This window comes from Tursiops truncatus, chromosome 11, assembly GCF_011762595.2.
Source record: "Tursiops truncatus isolate mTurTru1 chromosome 11, mTurTru1.mat.Y, whole genome shotgun sequence".
NCBI lineage: Eukaryota > Metazoa > Chordata > Mammalia > Artiodactyla > Delphinidae > Tursiops > Tursiops truncatus.
This window is the reverse complement of record NC_047044.1, coordinates 5,587,505-5,610,943: the sequence shown is the minus strand read 5'-3', so window position 1 is coordinate 5,610,943 and position 23,439 is coordinate 5,587,505. Positions and strand designations below refer to the sequence as shown.

The 23,439-nt window shown below is 42.2% G+C and overlaps 1 protein-coding gene across 1 annotated transcript in view; it reads right to left on the bottom strand.

Moving 5' to 3' along the window:
* Positions 1-23,439, bottom strand: part of EFCAB6 (EF-hand calcium binding domain 6) — a 227,974-nt gene that overhangs the window by 122,672 nt on the left and 81,863 nt on the right. Inside the window, 7 exon segments of the mRNA XM_073789209.1 lie at positions 2,867-3,027; positions 3,118-3,177; positions 5,746-5,891; positions 5,894-5,912; positions 10,960-11,047; positions 15,640-15,788; positions 22,013-22,137. Of these exon segments, the coding sequence (XP_073645310.1) occupies positions 2,867-3,027; positions 3,118-3,177; positions 5,746-5,891; positions 5,894-5,912; positions 10,960-11,047; positions 15,640-15,788; positions 22,013-22,137 (748 nt within the window).

The window sequence follows — 23,439 nt, the reverse complement described above, 5'->3', positions numbered from 1 at the left end:
ATTGCCTGCGCAACCAACTCACTTAAGTTCACTCATTCATTCATTCATTCATTCCGTCGCTTGACACTTAAGATGCCCTGTCCATGAGCCGGGTACGGTTCCACTGCTAGGTACCGGGACTTTGGGAGTGAAGAGACAAAGTCCCTGTGCTTTACATCCTTGGTGGGTGGCACAGGTAATAAACATCAACAAATGACAAGAGCCATGAAAAATGGAGCCGGGTGACACGTAGAGAGTACCTGGGAGGTGGGGTGGAGGGGAGGTGGAGAAGGAGGTGAATAGAGTGACCTGTCACTCTGGGTGGTGGGGTGTCACCAATCTCCTCTCCAGGTTAACATGTCCAAAATGGAACTTCTGATTGTGAGCCCTGAAACTCCCCCAGCTCAGGTGACAATCCTGAGTACCCAGATGCTCAAGCCGGAAGCTGGGGCTCATCCTCGCTTCCTTCCCACCCCACCCCAATGCACGCCCCTGGCCGTCCAAACACACCCTGAACCTCCACGTGAGCTCATGGTGTGTGTTCGTAGGAGAACTGCAGAGATAAAGGGTAGCTCCGGCGGTGGGGGTGGGGGGCTGGCGGTTCTTGCTACATCCAGCTGATTTCCGAAGGGGCTTTATCATTTACACGCCCACAAGGCACACATGGGAGGACCAGTTTCTCTACCTCCCTGCTCTGTCTTTTAACGTGTTTGCAAACAATTCTTTTACTTCAAGTGATATCTAACGCAGTTCGTATTTCCTTCTACTTATTAACCTATATTTTAAAGTGACGGCAAGTCTCAGGCTCAGAGTCCTTGGCAGATAGAGGCATCTCATTAGGATTTAATCATATTTTTTTCATGAAATGCAGTCTTAGTGTAACCTCTTTATAGCAAGTGAGGATGTTTTTACATGTATGGTGGTAAGAAAAGCCTTTAAAAAAATTAATATACTTCAGAAAAAGAGGAGTTGATATAAAGAAAATAAAATGTACTCAGGTAGAACATGAATGCCCAAAGTCTGGGCGACACCTTCCTTTTTATGGACAAGTAAACAGAGACCCCCCCCCAAGAGGTTCCCCTCTCTTGCCCCTTGGAAGTTGCAGTTTCCCAGGGTTCCTATTCCTTCTCCAATCTTCCCCTCAGCTGATGATCTCCCCTCCCCCTGCACCGAGGAAACAGAAGTCCGGAGGGCGGGACTCCTAGGTTAGCGCCCATGCCCGCCCCTCTTCCTGGCCTGGCTCCATCTATCAACACCTTTTCTCTCCAGCCTCTGGCTTTCCACTAACTTCTCCTCCCAGCCCACAGACAAGCACAAAGCCTGTCTGTGAAGCAGGTGAACCCTTTCTCAGCACTGCATCCTCCACTCCACAAGCACCCCTGGCACCTGCTGGGGGGTCCACCCGCCCCTCCCAGCCCTGGCCCCTGCTCAGCCCACCTGCTTCCCGTGCGACGTGGGACCTGGCTGGCCTCCTCCTGCCCCGTTAGCCCCCGGCACCGCCCTTGCTGTCCCCTTGCCCCAACCTTCTCGGCCTCCTTTGCTGCTGGACCAGCCAGGGCCCTGGTTGTCTGGTGGTGCTCTGCCAGGTCCCACCTGCAGCCCTCTCACCTCAGATAGTCCCCCATCCACCCCGGACAAATGCTTGCTGAACGAATGAACCAACCGTTGGTGTGAGGATGCTGGAGTCTCATCACGGCCCAGACTCCTCTCTGAGCCCCACGCCTCCTGGAGATTTTCCCGTGTTTTCACCCCGACTGGCTGACTCCTTCTGTGTTCTCTCACTGGCCAGCAGCCCCTGGCATCATTGCAGACTCCTTTCCCCCCTCTGCCATCAGCCTCCCGGTCCAGAGTCACCAGGTCTGTCCTTCTACTGCCCAGACCTATCCCAAAGCAGTCGCCCCCTGCAGTCCTCTGCCGCCCCCTCCTTTCAAGCCCCTTCTTTCCCTCTCTCCCCATTATGTCTGCTCCCCTCACCGGAGCCAGAGCAATCTTTATCTTTATCAACTATGTTTCAGGTCACTTTAAGTCAATGTAATGTAAAGAAAAACAATAAATAAGATTTTTAACGTTCCAGTTGGAAGGAATGAGAGAATCGCTGTGATTCCACTGGATTTCCACCCACAGTGATCTCCCAGATCACTGCCCACACGCTGGGAAACACCGGCCCCCGTCCCTGAGGCCGTGCAGCTCTGAGTCCTGGGACAGCAGCAAGTGGGTGGCAGGCGGCATGTCGGAGGCGTCATCCCCTGCAGAGCGCCGGCTCGGCCTGCAGGTTGTCAAGGTCATCTGCAGAGAGGGAATGCCCCAACGGGTGAGCCCCTCCGTGTGGAGGCTGAAAGGGACACCAGGCAGGGGACCCCTGGGACCTTCAGGACACCGTTCTCTTCTTTCTCTGATATCCCTGTCCCCCCACCCCTGCCCCCAAGCTTCAGCTCATCCACCACAAATTAAGTTTTAAACTAAAACGAAAGAAAAGTATAATTCAAGTTACCATTTATGGGCTGGCTGATCAGAGCCAGACGCCCTGGGAGGTTAAATGGCATAACGATTAAGAGCATAGGAGTCACGCAGACCAGAGGAGAACCCAGGCTCCACTGACTAGCTGTGTGACACCAAGGAGGTGCTTGACGTCTCCAGGCCTCCATTTCCTTATCCACGAAAGGAATTGTCATAGCTGCCCTACACGCCTGTGGTGAGGACTACATGACAGCATATATGCCAGACTTTCAACCAACGCCCGACGCTCAGTACAGACTCAATACATAGGAGCTATTATCAGCACTACCTACTAACATGGCAAAAAAAAAACGTAGAAAAAGGTTTAAAACTGTAAAACAGACTTTATGGAAAACACGGCATGAATTAATTTCGTTACCAGAAAACTTACTTTACTAAATGCTCGGTTGTTAAAAATGGGCAGAAAACGTGCATGATTTTCTTGACGTTATTTCGCCCAATGAGCCCTGTGTCTCCAAGGTCATGTGACCGCAGCATATTATAGAAAACGTGTAGATTCCTGGAAATGGAGTCATGAACAATTTCTTCCACCTAACAGAAAAAACAAACATATTTACCAAGCTGCACGTTTGTAACCTGGGGTGGTAGCATCTTGGGGCCACATGGGAAAGCGTTACTTACCGAATCCCAAGCCAGGAAGAGAGGTGCCTTGGTGTCTTTACAGGAGGATGTTGTGCTTAGCTAATTGGGAAAGAGAAAATATATAAAGACAAATCACTCATAAAGGCAGTAGGAGCTTTGGAGGCAGGTGGACTTGGGATTGGCAGCTTTGTCCCTGATTATTAGCCAATAGCTTTAGACCTTGAGAAGTGAGCTTGCTCCCCACCCCCAATCCCCATCTGGCAATGGGGTAATAACATTTAACTTGTGCTTATTTTTAAGAAGTACAGGAAACATGAAAAAATCCATCACCTAGAAATCAAATAAATGCAAAGTGAAAGAATAATGAGATGACATTTTTGCCTATCAGAATGGCAGAAATAAAAAAGGAAGCAAACTGCTAGTGTTGAAAATGGATAACATCAGACAATTTGATAATCTACAGCCTCTAGAGTAACAGTGACTGTCTCTGGGGAGTGGCTGGGGACAGAGGTAGAGGGAAAACTCACTTCCACTGTATTCCCTTCTGCATCTTTTGCATTTTGTACTTCATACATATATTCAACTTTTAAAATAAAACATTAAAAAAATATATAAAATTTTTATTCCATTTCTGGAAATTTATACTAAAGAAATTATCATAGGATGATTTAAAAAAGGAGGCAATACAATATTCCTTGCAGCAAAATTTATAAAAGGAAGAAAAATGAACACCCAGATTATAAGAGCAGGGAATACGCTGCATCTTTTAATATTACATAGCAGAATTTTTACTGACACTAAGGTTAACAATACGTTAATCAATGACAAACTAAAAAGTCACTAATTATATGGTCTCATTTTAAAATAAAATAGATACTATATATGAAAGTATACATATATCCAGTTCATCAAATTATATACATTACATATGTGCAGTTTTTATATATCAATTATACCTCAAGAAAGCTGCAAAAAATCATATGCCTGTGTAGGTATAAAGGTTTGGAAGAATACGCAACAAAGTGTAAGAGTGAGTAACAATGTAACACAATTCCTCAATGTTAGAATTAGCAGTGATCTTAAGTTTCTTCTATTTGCATATCTCTGCGTTCTAACGTTTCTAATTCACTTGTTTATATTAACATACACTCAACAAACTGCTTTGTGAGTGCTGCTGGCACTGGGCTATGCCTGTGGGTACAATGGGCAGTAAAACCAGAAAGGCCTCCGCCTTCCTGGAGGCACGACAACATCGTGACAGAAACGTGACCCTGTGACTGGCACAGGTGTGTGAGGTTGATGACTGCAAGACAGGCTTCATCAGAGGGGTCAGGGAGGGTCCCTGGAGAATGGGCCCTGGACCAGGGAGCAGGAAGGGGATCCTGGCAGGAGCTGCACTGCCGAGGATGGTGGCGGGAACCTGGGGAGCCTGAGGACCCGAGCGGTGCGGCGGTGAGGAGACCCCGTGAGAGGTGGCAGGGCTGGACCACGTGGCACCTCATCAGCTACGTGGGGAAGTTCTGCTTTATCCTGCGGGTCCCAACGCCATTAGAGGGTTTGCAGCCTGGAGGCTGACAGCATCTGACTTAAGAGTAGGCAGAGCCCACGCTGCTGGCCACATGGAGAGCAGTCTGCTCACATGTCTGTATTTCTGTTTTTAAAGAAAAAAAGGTGCCTATGTGCAGGGCTGCTGTGACAGTCAGAGGTGATGATTTACAAAAGCTAACACAGGGTCTGTCCCACAGCAGAATTCTGGAAAAGTTGCAGCTCTTCATTTTTGTGGGTAGAAGAGCTCTGGGACTCACTTTTGAATCAGAGTTCAAGAAGGATTGAGTGACATGGTTTAGGATGTGCACAAGGTGGGCATTCAGGAAGCCATAATTTTTTTTTTTTTTTTTTTTTTTCGGTACGCGGGCCCCTCACTGTTGTGACCTCTCCCGTTGCGGAGCACAGGCTCCAGACGCGCAGGCTCGGCGGCCATGTCCCACGGGCCCAGCCGCTCCACGGCATGTGGGATCTTCCCGGACCGGGGCACGAACCCGTGTCCCCTGCATCGGCAGGCGGACCCTCAACCACTGCGCCACCAGGGAAGCCCAGGAAGCCATAATATTGAAACCAAAACCTAATCTGTACCTGGCAAAGAAAGTCTTTAACAAACATTTCAACGAGACTCTGTTAGGGCTTACTGCACGCATTATCTGAAACTAATCTGATTTTTTAAAGTTCTTAAAATGTTAATAGCTATTAAAGTTATAGAAGTATTTTTAATAATAAAACCATCAACTTTTCAGCCAAAAGAAACAAATACTAAAAGTAAGTGTTTGTCACTAGAGGCAATAAGCAGTGTTTGTTTTTGTTTCTACTGCAAGACATGATTGCAAGAGCAGTGCCTTTGCAATGCTGGGAAAAGGAGTCACATCGGCATATAAAGTGCTGTCACTCAAGGGAAAGTTTTCAGAAATGTCAAAGAGCATCCTTCAATGAGATTTAAAAACTCAAAGTTAAGCAACTTTTAAACGCAACTCTTACTTAAACATTAACGCAGCTGAAAAATGTGCTCACCCATTTATTTAAACCATGTTTCACCTGCATCTCTTATTTCACGAAGAACACTTAAGTTGCCTGCCGTAAACAGAAAAGCGAACGTGAAGTTGTTGTAAAACTCACCTTAGGGTTCTCTTCAAGCAGTTCAATAAACGTGCTGACGTTGACCCATCCGGTGCACCCAGGGTCAAGCGTTTGCACTAGTTCTTTGAATTCTGAATCACTTATTTTTACAACCATGCAATTTAGAATATGTCGCAATTCTTCCCCGTTATATGTCCATCAGGTTTCTGAGCATGAGAATATATAAGGGAATTTTTTAAAAAGAGAAAAAAGGAAGCAAGAGCATTACGTGTATTTAGCAGCACTTAATAAAGCATGAGTTTGGGCCAGATAGAATTATGACTTGAAACACGAATACCTCAACGGATGGTCATTACTGTATAACCCACGTGCCAAGAGCGGTGGGGGAAGGGAATCTAGAACTTTGCAAGCGCAGGTCCTACAAGGTTCTCTGCCAGGACACGGCAGGAGACGGTCTGAAGAGAGGAAGGAGGCTGACCCTTTGCCCAGGGCAGGAGGTCCTACAAGGTTCTCTGCCAGGACACGGCAGGAGACAGGCTGAAGAGAGGAAGGAGGCTGACCCTTTGCCCAGGGCAGGAGGTCCTACAAGGTTCTCTGCCAGGACACGGCAGGAGGAAGGAGGCTGACCCTTTGCCCAGGGCAGGAGGTCCTACAAGGTTCTCTGCCAGGACACGGCAGGAGGAAGGAGGCTGACCCTTTGCCCAGGGCAGGCTGAATGCTGGCACATTCGCAGGGCACCCCAACCCACCTGAGGGCCCCGCGGCTCAGCCTCATGGGGCACAGAACTTCCTGGAAATTCAATTACAACTAGCCGATTCACTAAGAATATTAACCATGCTCGTTTTCACTACCACCAACCTCATCACTTACATAAATGTACAGTTACTTAGTGAGAAAAAATTTCAGCCGTGCTGCATAAAGAAAACATTATGAGCAAAATACCGCGAGGCAAATTTCTTCCCCCAGAATAAAAAATTACCAATAAGTAAATTGAATATCAAAACCGAGAGAAACTGGGCTTCCCTGGTGGCGCAGTGGTTGAGAATCTGCCTGCCAATGCAGGGAACACGGGTTCGAGCCCTGGTCTGGGAAGATCCCACATGCCGCGGAGCGACTGGGCCCGTGAGCCACAACTACTGAGCCTGCGCATCTGGAGCCTGTGCTCCGGAACAAGAGAGGCCGCGATAGTGAGAGGCCTACACACCGCGATGAAGACTGGTCCCCGCTCACCACAACTAGAGAAAGCCCTCGCACAGAAACGAGGACCCAACACAGCCCAAAATAAATAAATAAATAAATTAATTAAAAAAAAAAAACTGAGAGAAACTGTTTACTGGAAAAGCAGGGGAAATAAAGAACCCTACCTCTTCATAGGGAGATATTGTGAATACCAGTGTGACCAAAGACTTGTGAAGTAATAAAGCCGTGTATAAATGTCAACTGTGACTTTGGGGTCCAAGATCTGAAAAGGATATAAGGTCCTCTTGGAGAAAATTAAGTAATTTAGAGGATATGTGCAGGGCACTTTTTGCTTTGGGAGTGACAATTGTTTAATGTCCAAATGGGAATCATTGACAACCAATATTTATAATTTTCAGTAAATTTATCAACGATCACCACTATCTAATTCCAGAATATTTTCATCACCCCGAAGAAACCTTGTGCCCATTTGTACTCACTCTCCATCTCCATCTCTATCCTAAGGCAACGAATCTACTTTCTAACTCTCTGCATTCGCTTTTTTCTGGATATTTCATGTAAACAGAATCATACGGTATATGCCTTGTATGCACCTTCCGTCTGGCTTCTATCACCTACTGTAATGGTTTTGAGGTCCATCCATGTACTGCGTGGATCGGCATTTTGTTCCTCTTTATTCCTGATATTACTATTCCACTGTATGACAGAGCACATTTTGTTTACCTTGTCATAAGCTGATGACCATCTTGATTGTTTCCAGTTTAGAAATTATGAAGAATGTTACTATGGACTCTTGCACACAAGCCTTTGTGTGGACACCTGTTTCTATTTCTCTTGCACAGATACCTAGGAGTGGAACTGCTGGGTCATGTGGTAAATTTCCACTGAAATTTTTAAGAAACTACTATGTTGTTTTCCACAGCAGTTGCACCATTTTCCATCCCCACCTGCAGTGTATGAGTTCCATCTCCACAATCTCGCCAACACGTATTGCCGTCTGTCTTTCTGATAGTAGACATCCTAGGGGTGTGAAGTGATATATCTCATTGTGGTTTTGATTTGCATTTCCCTGATGACTAATGACATTGAGCATCTTTTCATGTGCTATTTGGCCACTTCTATACATTCTTTGGTGAAATGTCTATTAAAATCTCTTGCCCATTTAAAAAATCAGGTTGTCTTCTTATTGAGTCCTAAGGGTTCTCATATATTCTAGATACAAGTCCTTTACCAGATATATAATTTACATATATTTTCTCTCAGCCTGCCATTAATGGCATCTTCTGAAGCACAAAGGTTTTAAATTCTGATTAGTCCAATTTACAGATTTTGTTCTTTTATGGATCATGCTTTTAGTGTTACATCTAAGAAATATTTGCCTAACACGAGGTCACAAAGATTTACACATATGTCTTCTTCTAAGACTTTTACCGTTTTAGCTCTTACATTTAGGTCTATTGTCCATTTTCAGTTAACTTTTGTACATGATGTAAAGAAAATGTCTAAATTCATCTTTTTGCATATGGATATCCAATTGTCTCAGCACCATTTGTTGAAAAGATTATCCTTTCTCCTACTGAATTGGCTGAAAATTAATTGACCATAAACGGAAGTGTTTATTTCCATACTCACAATTATGTTCTGTCAACCACTAAGTCTATCCTATGCCAGTACCACACTGTCTTTATTACTGTCGCTTTATCCTAAGATTCAAAGTCTGGAAGTTTAAGTACTCTAACTTCCTTCTTCTTGTCCAAAATTGTTTTGGCTATTCTGCCACCTTTGCATTTCCAAATGAATTTTTAAGATCAGCTTTTCAATTTCTGGGAAAAAGCCAGCTGGGATTTTGATGGGGTTTGCATTGAATCTACAGATCAATCTGGAGAGAATTTCCACCTTAATACTATCGATTCTTCCAATCCATGAATATGGAATGCCTCTTCACTTATTTACGTCTTCTTTTCCTTTCAACAGTTTTTTATAATTTTCAGTATACAAGCCTGGCACTTCTTCTCTTAAATTGACTCCTAGGTAATTTATTCTTTTTATGCTATTGTGAATGGAATTGCTTTCTGAAGTTCATTTTCAGATTGTTCATTGCTAATTTATAGAAATATAACTGATTTTTGTATATTGATCTTGTATCCTGTGACCCTGATGAGTTCATTTATTAGTTCTAGCAGTTTGTGTGTGTGTGTTCGTTCCTTAGAATTTTCTATTACAATATCACGTTGTCTGTGAATAAAGACTGTTTTATTTACTTCTTTCTTCCCAATCTGTATGCATTTTATTTCTTTTCTTTCCTGATTACACTGTCTAGAACTTCAGTATAATGTTGAAAAGAAGTAGCTAGAGCTGATATCATTGTGTTTTTCCTGATCTCAGGAGGAAAGTATTTAGTCTTTTACCATTAACTATGCCGTTAGCTTTGGGTTTATCATAAGTGCCCTTTATCAGGTTAGGGAATTTCTTTTCTATTCCTAGTTGGTTGAAAATTGTTATCCTGAATGAGTGTTGAATTTTTCAAATATTTGTTTCTGCATCTATGATCATGCAGCTTTGTCCTTGTTTCTATTAATATTTTGTATTACATTAATTGATCTTTTGGAAGTTAAACAAACCTTGCAGTCTTGGGATAAATCTCACATGGTCGTGGCATTTAATCCTTTTTACATGTTGCTGGATTCACTTTGCTAATACTTTTTTGAGAATTTTTGCAACTATATTCACAAAGGATATTGATCTGTGATTTTCTTTTCCTGTGATCTCTTTGTCTGGCTTCGGTATCAGGATAATATTGACCTCAGAGAATTAGCTGAGAAGTGCTCCTGCTATGCCTTCTGAAAGTTTGTAAAGGATGGCTGTTTGTATAAGCAATCTTTCTAGCCGTCAATGTAGAGAATTTTGCATGTTTTTCGTTAGATATATTTCTAGGTATTTGGTTTTTTAAAATATTTTTAGAAATGATATTTTAAAACTTCTTTTTCTAATTGCTTACTGCAGGTTATAGCAATATTATTGATCTTTGCATAATGACCTTGTATCCAATGACCTTCTCAATTCTATTATTACTTCTAATATTTTTTGGAAGATTCTTGTGGACTTTCTATGTATAAAGTCATGTGAGCTGCAAATAATAACACCGAGAATAAGAGTACGTGAACAGGCAGAGTACAGATTGTTTCCGGGCGCAGGAAAATGAGCCACAGCTGATGTAAATGGCAGTGACCAGGGTGATGGGCCCGCGTGGAGGGAGGATGCCAGTGTGCGGAGGCAGCACACACAGCTTCTTGGAGTGGCTCTAAAGCATCTTCTAACAGCTCTGCGCTCCTCTCTACATCAGGGGGACCTGCTTCCCAGGGCTGCCCTCTGTGGCTAGGCAACATGCCATCCCTGCCCACTCCTGGCTCTCTCCCTCTGCTCTCCTTCTCCTTCCAGGTCCCAGAACGTGGCCAAGACCCAGGTAAATGGTCAGAGGGGTTGGAGCGGGCATGTCAGTCGGAAACCACGCCCTCTGCAGCTCTCAAGTATCTGATGGCCGTGGCTCTCGTGTGATGCCCCAGAGGGTAAGCTCACTGTCAGCAGGGACTTCACCTCGTTCATCTATGAGCTCGACCTAAGTGCCCATGGCCGGGTCCGGCGTGGGGCAGGCACTCAATCCCCCACCTTCTCAGGTGTGTCCGTCAGTCTGTCTGCCGAGCGGTACATCAGTGACATATTTGGCACGGTAAGCGTTATTACAGTCCTCCATTAGCGGAGATGAAGCTTTCACTATTTTTAATTAAATTACTTCTTCAATATACTAATACAAGCTGAGGGGCATGAACACACGGAAGCCTTCGTTTATCTTAAAGAGGTGGCCCACCCGACGTGCTAGCAGGTGGCTCAGCGCAGGGCGGAACGCGCCCGCTCTGGAGCAGCCGGTTCGAATCCTGGCCCCATCACTCACTAGCTGGGAGCCTCAGGCCGGGCACGCGCCCCCACGTTCCTTTCCTCAGCAAATGAGGATGAAGTGAAAGAACTGAATGAAGATGATGACAGTGTCCACCTCACAGAGGTGCTGAGAGGCCGGTGAGCGAATACGAGAAAATCACTGAAGACAGTGCCCGGCACACAGTCAGTGGCACAATTCCTGTCCATCCTGAGAGAACAGGTCATACAGGCATAAAGGCTAATGACAGCTGGTGTACCAACTAAAGTGTATCCGCCACGAAAGCAGGACCCCAAACCTTGGAATCCACACTGTGCAGTGGCATTCTAGATGGACAGAGGTGCGGCGCTGCAGCCTCCAGAGCAGAGAGCAAACCCCGGACCCATAGGTCCACCTCCAGGCCCTGGGACCCTCCCCAGAGCCCTGCCCCGCAGCGCAGACTGCCCCTCGCTCGGCGGACTTCGCAAGGTAGACACTGAGGCCGAGCAGCTCCGCTTTGGTACTCGCTCACGTATGAGTCTGAGGCAAAGTAATTCATCGCACTCCTGGTTAGTTACTAGAGATTCAGTTATTGGATGTGCTCAGTAAATAACTAACTTGGGAGATATTGCTATGTACCAAAAGCATCCGAATGCTGCTTTCTAAAATAAACATGAAAGTGGGACCGGAGCTAATGTTTCAAGCAGAGTCATGAATAAGCCTCCCTTTGCAGTACAACTAAGTAAGTAAACAGACTATTCTGGAACTAAGAAAATGTTCCTGTCACGGGCTACAGTTGGTTATGAACCCATACATTCTAGGGTGGGACGTGGGAGGACGGGTCAGCAGGCCTGGATTAGTCCTTAATTAAACAGCTAATGATGACTAGTCACTCCATTCTTAACAATCTTGACACACGTGTTCTCACCCCCTGGCATTTATATTGCAGTAAATTTTATGTCTTCTATCCTTCCAACTAGACCCAGCTCTTGCGGTCAGGCTTTGTATCCCTAAGGACTCAATATTTCCTAGCATGTAACGGGAGCACAAAAAATATTTGCTGAGTGGATAAATGGATGAATACACAGTTTTTATTGGTCCTGTTTTGAGTATTAGCCTTCTTTGAAACAATGAATTTTTCACCAGAGAAGGGTTTCAAAGTCTTACAGAGTTGGGGCTTCCCTGGTGGCGCAGTGGTTGAGAATTTGCCTGCTAATGCAGGGGACACGGGTTCGAGCCCTGGTCTGGGAGGATCCCACATACTGCGGAGCAACTAGGCCCGTGAGCCACAACTACTGAGCTCGCGTGCTACAACTACTGAAGCCCACGCACCTAGAGCCCATGCTCTGCAACAAGAGAAGCCACCCAATGAGAAGCCTGTGCACCGCAATGAAGAGTAGCCCCCGCTCGCCACAACTAGAGAAAAGCCCACACAACAAAGACCCAAGGCAGCCAAAAATTTAAACAAATAAATAAATTTTTAAAAATTAATAAATTAAATAAATAAAAGCAATGGGAGAGGGACTTCCCTGGTGGCGCAGTGGTTAAGAATCCGCCTGCCAATGCAGGGGACATAGGTTCGATCCCTCGTCTGGGAAGGTCCCACAGGCCGCAGAGCAACTAAGCCCATGCACCACAACTACTGAGCCCGTGTGCTGCAACTAGAGACGAAGACCCAACACGGAAAAAAAAAAAAAACCGCACTAGCCAATGGTAACATGTGGGCTGAAAGTGCTTGTTTTACCCAGGACAATGGAAACACTGATTAGCTTTAGGCTTTACAAGTTTAGAACACATGTTAACATTTTAAGGATAATCAATATAAGAATAGAAATAAAATATTTAAGTCTCAAGGCAGTGGAGGAAAAAAAAGAGTGATAAGAAAAACTCAGCCGAACCAAACATGACGGAGAAACAAGAAAGAACCAAGTAAATCATAGAGAGTACAAAGTAAAGTGGTGGGGACGATCCAAATCCATCTATCACAACAAACGGAAACAGACTGAACTGGCCCATTACAAAGGTAAAGATGTTCATTTTGGAATTTTAAAAATACAGATATATGGTATTTTACAAGAAATACACTGAAACCATGACAATAAAAGAGTGAAAACGAGAGGTTGGGAAAAGAGATACCTGACAAATACTAATCAAAAGAAAAGTGTTATGGGTATTTTAATAGCAGATAAGATAGACTATAAAAGCCAGAGGGATAAAAGGGTAGTGATATAATTACAAAGGGGACAGTTGGCCAGGAAGATATGACGAAGTGTCACTTCCAGATATGTGCACCAAGAGGCATACCAGATTTATAATTCCTTATATTAGCACTTGGGATTCACCCTGATGTTGCCTCTTGCGCCCTGTTCCACTGGGAGTTCTGGGTGGGTGACATGACAAAGGTCATGACTCAGAAATCCCTGGATCCCTGGCTAGAACACGTGAATACCACCACATCTCCGGCCGCCCTCAGCCTCCTAATACACTCAGTCTTCTATGTGCCCATCAGTCTTCACAGCCATCATACCCTGGCAGCCACTCTGGCCAGGAACTCTTTGTTATTTATTTCTGCATTCTTAGCACCTCCCACAATGGCCAGCATCAGTAGGCATCCATAAAATTATAATTTTGAAGACTATGAAGCCAATGTGAAGAATGGTATAATATGCATATTCCCATTTAAAAAGCGTGATATAAAACTGTAGGTGCATTTTGATTACAAATATGTAAAGATTACATATGTATGTGGATACAAAGTGGAAGAGAATGTGGAAAAATGGAAACAGTCATTGGCTATGTAAGGTGGATGGTGACTTTTTTGTTTTTGATTTCTATTACTGCTACTACATTATTACTTGTGTCATTTTGAAAATGAAACAAAAAGAAATGGCTATACAACTCTTAGCTATCCAAGAAAGTAATTCCTAAAAGTTTTCACTATGTACAGGCAGGAAAACAGAGCTGTTTTCTGAGCCATGGAAATATTTATGCCCTTTGCTCTAGAAGCCATGGTGGTAACACACAGGCGACTCTCTCTGGACACACAGGGTGCTGAGAAGGGAAGGAAGTGCTATGGGAAATGGGTCCAGCTGGTCTAGCTCAGTCCTACTTTTTCCTTCTCGTTCTCTAATGCCCCTCCTTTCCAGGTAACCCCAAGGTGTCCTCCAACTATTCAGAGTTTCACAGGACAATCTTTCTATCAGCCTCAATCCCATGTCCCCTGAGAAAAGGTTCTCTGAGTTACCTGGACAGAAAACCAGGTAAATTAAAGACAGTATTCCTCACCCAAAGTTCGGTCTATATATACCATTTCCAAATAAAAGTAAACAGGAGTCCTTGGAGAAATGGCTGATTCCAGGTCTGAGGCAAGAGATGTACCAGAAGAGCCTAGAGCATTTCGTTATACCAAGAAATGTTATCAAAGACTACTAGGGTCACACCAGCAGGACTCTGGAGCCAACACAAAAAGCCTCCCAATGGCCAAGACAGAACAAATTGAGTATCAAGGAGAATAATAACTGTAATGAATTGAAAGGCATCAAATACGTTAACGTTCATGAGCTCTTAATAACATTTAAGAAAAGTCACTCATTGCTCACTTCTGGAGGATGCTAGGAAACCAATTCATTATTTTGAAAAATAGTAAGTGAAGGGAAAGAACCAAGGAGATCCTACCTTTTCTACACTAACTGTGTCTCATTGTTACCAAATGGTTGGAAAGGGGAAGTTTGCATTACAGAAGTACTCCAACTAATAAAGGAGCAACAGTAGACACAGAGCGTCACCACCTTACAATCCCTAGTGAACTGATGGATATAGGGGTGATCAACAAGGGCTGCTAACATCACAAGAAGAAAGACAGGCAGTCCATACATGCTTGCTACCACCTATGAAGTGTTCTTGCCCCCCAAATTGAACCTGGATCTGTGCATGTATCAATTCAGGGGCAGGGGCTGGCGGGGAGGGAGACAGGAGAGCACGTTACATGTCACCGTGGGTTGCAATCAGTCAGATTCAGATTGTAAGAAACTCTACATAACAAACAATCCAGACTTTTTCTACAAATGCATCTTAAGGGGGGAAAATTAACAAATGGAGAGAGACCCTGCAGATTAAAGAAGAATTGTGGCAAATCAATCAACTGCAATGTACAGATTTGATTTGGATCTCGACTCAAATAAGTTATAAAAGAAAATGTGAGACAATCAGTTAAATTTGAACTCTGACTGGATATTTATTAATATTATTGATAATTCTATTAGGTGTGAAACAGTATTTTCACCATGTTTCTAAAAAGAGTTCTTATCGAGAGACATAGATCTTTTCAATGAAATAATGATGTCTGGTATTTGCTTCAAAAATATCTGAGGTTGGGCTTCCCTGGTGGCGCAGTGGTTAAGAGTCCGCCTGCCGATGCAGGGGACACGGGTTCGTGCCCCGGTCCGGGAAGATCCCACATGCCGCGGAGCGGCTGGGCCCGTGAGCCATGGCCGCTGAGCCTGTGCGTCTGGAGCCTGTGCTCCGCAGCGGGAGAGGCCACAACGGTGAGGGGCCCGCGTACCATAGGAAAAAAAAAAAAAATCTGAGGTTGAGGAAAAATGGGCAGGGATAGCAATGAAATGATTGACCATGAGTGAGTGGGAAGTTGCAGACGGGTAGTGGGAGCATTCGTGGATTCATTATTCTCTTTACTTCTGCATGTGTTTAAAATTTTCAATAGTAAAAAAGTCTAAAACATTCATAAAAAATAAATAAAGCTGTTCCCGATCCTCACAGTTGACGTTTGGGGAAAAAAAATGTCAAGGAAACAACGGGACTCTTACCTTTTCATTAACTGGATGAAAATTCTTCTTGGTAATCGGTATACAAAGGTGTCGAGGACAACCTTTAGGTAATTCAAAGATACGTATCCACGTTTGGACAGGTCCCCTGCACTCAGGGCCTTCTCAACCTTTTCATAGGACTTTGAAAGCTGTGGTGAATTAAAATTACAGCATTCACAGAAATCAGCGGCACAGAGCTGCTCAACCACTTTATTTTCACCAAAACCTCTTCACATTTTCCTTTCCAAAACTGATCAAAAAGGTTACTATGGCATGTACTGAACTTCAAATGTTTAATTGATGAGCTCACTACAAAACAGTATCCCCAGTCACAGCTACTCAACTGACAAGGCAGACAAGTTTCTCAGGGAAAAACAGCACATACAATAGCTCTAACTCAAATTTCAGAGCTAAAAATACTTGGTGGATCTGCCAGTTTGATACATCTTTCTTAATATACTTTCAACCCATCCCTACTGTGAGCCCATGCTAGGCTGCTCCTGATTAAGTCAGGTCAATCAAACAAAAAGCTGGTGACATTTTATTAAAAAGAGAAGTAGCTTTGACTGTAAGGGAAATCGTTAGGATTTCATAAACATCGTACACATTGGACATTTCTTTAATTATCCTTTTTTTTGGCGGGGGGGAATTACAAAGAACCAGGGTGAATCAGCTTTGCTTATGGGACTTCTAAAATGCAGTAAAGTAGGTTAACCACTGATTTTTGTATGACTCATAAAAATGCTATGAAGATTCGTTTTATTTCCAAAGGTTTTCCTGCTGTTTATTACTGAGTAATAACAATATTCTTCGATATTTCCAACCCTCTCCACGTTGTCCGAATTCACTTTTTTCCTGCTAACTGGGATACGAAGATAAACAAAAGAAACACCAACTTGGTGTAAAAGGGGACGTTTAAAAAGCTGCTGGAGGGCTTCCCTGGTGGCGCAGTGGTTGAGGGTCCGCCTGCCGATGCAGGGGACGCGGGTTCGTGCCCCGGTCCGGGAAGATCCCACATGCCGCGGAGCGGCTGGGCCCGTGAGCCATGGCCGCTGAGCCTGCGCGTCCGGAGCCTGTGCTCCGCATCGGGAGAGGCCACAACAATGAGAAGCCCACATACCGCAAAAAAAAAAAAAAAAAAAAAAAAAAAAAAAAAAGCTGCTGGAGCATGGAAATATATGGACAAGTGTCTCTCCCCACTAAAGGAATAAGAAGCACATTCACTAAGACTTCCTGAAGGTGCACAGGAATATCGGAAATCTAAGGGGAAATCTTGAAAAGAATCTAGAGACTTACAGGGCCTAAGCTTCTTAGAAAGTTGCATAAAATTAACCCAATATGTGGCTAAACGTGCCCATCTCTCTCTCGGGGAGGTGGGCTGCCTGGGGGAAGCCTCTAGTGGAGGGAAGCCAAAGCCAGACATGGAGTCTGGTCTCAGTATATTTATTGGATTAATGAAACCTGCTTTTAATATCTTAATGGCATTTAGTCTCCAATCAGGTTTTTTTCAGGAGAGTGTTTTGACATAATCCAGAGCTCTTAGAAGAAAAGCAGGAATGAAACAAAAGTAATGTTTTTGTTTTTCTGGGTTTTTTTTTTTCAAGACTTTATTGAATTTGTTACAATATTGCTTCTGTTTCATGTTTTGGTTTTTTTGGCCCCGGAGGCATGTGGGATCTTAGCTCCCTGACCAGGGATCGAGGGATCTGATCGAACCTGCACGCTTTGCATTGGAAGGTGAAGTCTTTACCACTGGGCCGCCAGGGAAGTCCCCAGAAGTAATGTCTTTGCGACATGTAAAACTTTTTAGGAATTTTCATCATTACTGTTTATAATGAAACAAACAAAAAAAATGCAAGCAATTCAGCAAAGTATAAAAAAGGACATAAAGATATCGGAAGTCTCACTACCCACAGGTTTTTATATGGTGTTCCAAAAACTCCAACATGATCACATAAACATATATTATAATTTTACAAAAATGGGACCATACTACACTTACAGTTTCGACAAATGCTTTTTTCATTTAACAACATGTCACAAAACTTTCCCCACAAGAACTAGTGTGTATCTGCATCACACTTTGGAGATGATACACGGCAGCCGTCATGTTAGGGATGGACGAGCGAAAGGTGCACCCATTTCCCACATTTAAACACTTGCGTCTTATAAATGTTCCCCTGGCCCCCAGTCTAAACGAGGCTCCCCTTGTTATTCTCTCTTATAATACCCCGTCCTTTTCTGTCATACCACTCTAGGAAAATGGTAGTTACGGACGTGTATTTGTTTAACATCTCTCTCCCTGATGTAAGGTCATGCAATCTCCATGAGAGCCAAGATTGTGCCCTGTTTTGTTCGCTAATAATTATCTAAAATGAAGCACAATTCGGCATGCGGTAGGCACTCAATAAATATTTGTTAAAAATGGATACATTTTTACCAAAAATGTTCTAAAGAAAGGTTGTAAAATGTAAGGAGCTATCTGACACATCAGTAAAAAGAGAAACAAAATTTAAATTATAGCTGAAATGCCATTTAATCCGCATCAGACTGGTAAAAATGGACAACTCTAATGATATCAAGAGCTGGTGGGTACACTGGACAACAGGAATTCTCATATGCTCCCAATGGGAGTGTGAATTGGTATTCTGAAAAATAACTGGATACTGCCAATGAAAGCTGAGGGGCATGCTCCCTACAACCTAGCAAGGAATGCTGGGTGTAATTCAGAGACACCTTAGCAGGCATGCACCAGAAGATACGGAGCCAACCACTTACGGTGGCATTGTTTGGATGAGCACAAAACAGGGAGCAATCCAATGCCCATCCCTGGGCAGCGCATTATCTGTGCATATATATAGCTAATGGGGAACTGTACAGCTGTACAGTGAAAAACTGTACAGCTACCTCCATAATATGAGTGGATCTCAACCTAAGCACAAGCAGGATGAAAAGAAATGGTTTTACAACTATGCAAACACACTATAGAAAAAGAAAGAAAGAAACGAACATCAAGCAAAAGACAAAGAACCCAATCTGTAGGAGAACAGGATACAAAAAAAAAAAAAAATATATATATATATATATATATATATATATATATATATATAAAACCAGCAAAGCTTTCATACTATAAAAAGGAACTAAATAAGAATATAAATTCATTAAAAGAAAAGCTTGAAGACAAGATGATAAAACAATGAAAGAAAAAAAAACAATGAAAGAGAGTAGAAGGATATTTCAAAGCTAAGAAAACAGAAAACAAAAACAGCATCATTACAGGAACTAATAACAAATTAGAAACAGCAAGAATAAAAGACAAGGCTGAAATTAAAATTAATAGTAAAGGAATGGCTTGGGAATTCCCTGGCAGTCCCGTGGTTAGGACTCAGCACTCTCACTGCCAGGGCCCTGGGTTCCATCTCTGGTCGGGGAATTAAGATCCTGTAAGCCGTAAGGTGTGGTCAAAAAAAAAAAAGAAAAAAAAAAAAACAATGGCTTGAAAGATTCCCAATGAAGGCGGAGGAAAAGGACAAAAGTATTATGGCATTTTGGGCTTCCCTGGTGGCGCAGTGGTTGAGAGTCCGCCTGCTGATGCAGGGGACACAAGTTCGTGCCCCGGTACGGGAAGATCCCACATGCCGCGGAGTGGCTAGGCCCGTTAGCCATGGCTGCTGAGCCTGCACGTCCGGAGCCTGTGCTCCGCAACGGGAGAGGCCACAACAGTGAGGGGCCCGCGTACCACAAAAAAAAAAAAAAAAAAAAGTATGGCATTTTGAGAGAAGATGATTACCATCAAGGATAGACAAAGATGATCCAATATAAGGATAACTGAGGATACCACTGAAGGAAGGAAAGATGGAAGGAAGACAGAAGGGAGGGAGAGAAGGATGCAGGGAGAAGGTTTTAGTGACGTGACACAGGGGAAATTTTCCTGAAGTGAAGAACTAAATCTGTACGTCAAAAGAATATACTGTGTTCCAGGAAACTTTGGCAAAATGCTCCATGCCAAGACAGTCTTCGTTTTGCTTTTTAATTTCAAGGATTAAGAAAAAATAGTTTAGGCATCCTGGTAGAATAAAAAATTATCTACAAGGGGGAAAAAAATCAGTCGACCTCAGGATTCTTCTCAAGAACACCCAATGCCAGAAGGCAATGTAGAAAAACAACATTTTGAGGAAAAGAAAGAATGATGGAAGAATTATACCCAGCTACGTTGTTGTCCTAATAAAAAAAAAAGGGAGAGATAGTATGAAAAAACAAAAGGAATAAAGCACCCATGAGCCTTTCTTGAGGGAATTACTTGACCATGAAATCCAGCCAACCAAAGAATAAATCAAAATAAAGAACTCTGAAAGGGATAAGCTATGGTAGCACTGGGGTAGAGTGACGTGCATTAAATCCATGTAGATATAAAACGCAGGCAAAACAACTGGGGGAATTACAGTAAGAGAACAAAATGCAAATATTATAAACTCTGACTGAGAACAAAATATAAACAGCAAGAATGGTGAGGTGGGAGGGGCTGGGAAGAAACACAGGAAGTGCCAATCACAAGGAGTTTCATAGCCAGCCTGCGCTGACTGTAACTGAGACATCCTTCAAAACACCATCATTTCTCCAACTCTTCACGGCTTTCTTAATCTCTTTTTTTGTCTCAAAACTCTTTTTGGGACCTGGTATCTCTTGTGGTAAAGAAATATTTATCCAAAGTTCAGAAATATCTTTGGCTTCACTTGAGGACATTATATCATGTGGAGCACCCGGGGTTCAGACTGGGCCCCAGGACTCTCTGGCGGGGTAACCTGGGGCAGGTCATTAAGCCTCCTCGTGCTTCAGGTTCCTCATCTTGAACCCGGGATGATAATGGTGCTTAACTCCTGGAGTTGCCGTGAGGACTGAACACCTGAGGGGCGCTTACAACACTGCCTGGCACAGAGGCAGCCCCATAAAAGGGTTAATTATGAGGGTGATGATGATGATTTTTTTTTTACTTCTGGTAAATTAAAAGAAATTTAAATTAAATATGATTTATTTGTAAAAAGGAGCATGATTCTCTTCCTATAAAATTATTTCTATCTATGTATCCACCCACCCACCTGCCGATGCAGCAATCCTTCTATACATAGAATAAAGACAGGCCTAGAATTATGTTCACCAAATGTTGCCTTTGATTATTTCTGGGTGGTGGATTTTGAATAATTTATTACTTTCTTCTTTATACTTTTCAGAATTGCTTACATTTTTTGGAATGGTCATGTTTTCATAAAAACAATAATTCATTAACAACAACAAGAGAAAACAAGTTTTACTGATTTACCAACAGAATATTCATGCGTTCCCCTCTAACGCCCTTATCAATATTGGCTTCTGTTAATTTTTTCCACATTGATGATTTTCTACTGAAAGTTTTATATTAATAATTTATAAAAGTTCTACATATGTTAGGAACAGTTATTATTCATCTGTCATTTACGTGGCACATGCTTTGCCAAGTTTATCATTTGTTTGTACAAAGTTTTGCTGTACAAATACTTTTTCATTTTAATATAGTCAAATTTATCAGTCTTTTTCTTTATGGCTTTGGGGCTTTACTTCATGCTTAAAAGTCTAAATTTCAAGATTAAAAATTTTCACCTAGATTATTTATTTTTAAATTTAAATAGTGGGGGCATACAGAATTTATTTTGGTGTGGAGAGTGGAAGGTTCCAAGCTTTCTTCCCCACATGGCTGGCTAGCGAATTATCCCAGTAATAATTACTGAATCTTCTCCTCCCTCGTCCCCACCATACTTTATTGGAATGCCTCACATCATATGCTAAATTCACGTATCAAGATTGGCCCACTACCCAACTACTGTTTTAAATCAATTTGAATGTTCACTGCTGCACCACTGTCATAATGTTTTAATTATTATACCTTTAAAAATATTTTATATGTGATAGGATAAGCCCTGTATTGTAACTTTTCAAAAGAAAAAAAAAATATATATATATATATATCCACCCAGATGTAGGGCGAGAAGGTGTTAATACTAAATCTTCCAGTCCAAGAGCTAGAAAAGCCCTCTTCATTTTTCAGATTTTCCTTTATTTTACTCAATAAAGTTGTATCATGTCGTTATATAAGTCTTAAATTTTTCTTATTACATTTAGTGTGTGAGTAGCACCAAGGAAGTACTTAATGTCTCATCATCGTTACCATCATCCATGCATTGTTGTTACGAGAAGCTGGAGGAGGTCCCAGGGCTTGAGGAAGCAGAGGTGGTTCAAAGCAGTTTAGAAATAACGTCTAGACCTAATGGTCTTCCACAGCCATCTACTCTCTCTGTTCACACTTTAGATAACCCTGGCACTAGGAGAATGTTCTTACCTCTTGGCAAAAGGTCCTCTCAATTTCATCTAAGGAGCAGTTTTTCCAGATATCTTCAGATGAAACAGGACTGGGGAGGTAATCTCTTTTGGAACTTTTGACTCGTTGGTCCTCCCATGGGACCTCTATTAAGACAAAAGAACTCCAGTTTATGAAGACTGTCAAACGTACATTTGGATATTAAGTGTTTCCTTTTCATCATCACCTGTCTGGTAAAAATTAAGACTCAAATAAACCAAAAACATGAACTATATAATAAGTGCTGTTGAAATAACTGGACGGACATTTTAGAAAAAAATAAAATTAATCTACTTGCTACCTTATCTAGGCTAAATCTGGATAGAGTAAATATATACTAAACAGACTAATAAAACCGTAAAAGTAGTGGAAGAAAATTAAGATGAATATACATAATACATGTAATACATAATCACTGTGTGAAAAGTTCCTTCCAAAGAACACATTAGAGCTAGAAATCATTTAAATAATGGATAGGTCTGACAATATAAATATTTAATTTTTGTTTGTTAAAAAAATACACAAATAACAATGAAAGAAAAACGAGTGGGAAAAACTATTGTTAATATATGTGAGAAATGCAGGTTAATTTGCTCAATATATGAGTAGCTCTTAAGAATCAAAAGGATAACATAAATCCCCAATCACACAACAGACTAAGGTTTAAACAGGTAATTCACATTAAAAAAGGTTTTTTAAAAAGCCAAGAAATGTATGAAAAACTGCTCAAACTCACTGGTAATTTAAAAGGTCTAATTAACACAAGTTAATTTTTCCCTACTTGTCAAATAGGCAGGGATTAAGGCAAATGACAAAGAAAGAAATCAGTGTTGGCTTGTATACAGAAAACGTGGTCCTTGAATATTCTCAAATCCCCTTCTAGAACTTTACACTAATGGAATAATAGGACAGATCCATATGTGTAAGGATCTGTTCTGTCCTGTTTATAAGAAGGGAAAAAATGGAACAATTTAAATGCCCATTAATAGAAGACTGGTTTTATAAAGTATGGTTCATAGACATTAAAAACAAAGGGCCTGTCTAAATCATGAATGCAAAAAGTTTTCCTTGATATTGTTTCATGATTGAAAGAAAAACTAGCATGATTTAATTTTCATTTTAACACTTATTTTGTGTATTTGCTTATCTATCCATCCATCCATCCATCTATCTATGCACCAGAAACAAAACCTGGGAGGATAATAACCAAAAGAATACAGTGGTAGGATTATAGGGAAGTGTGATTTTGTGTTTTTGTGTTTTCTGGCCTTTTTGCAACGAGCACTTATTACTTTTATAATAAAAGAGAATAAAACAAATCTAAGATATAGCCATTTTCTTTCTCAAAGTCAACTGCAAAGAATCACAAATGATTTCCCAGATTTATTTCCTAAAATGTCTGCAAATAA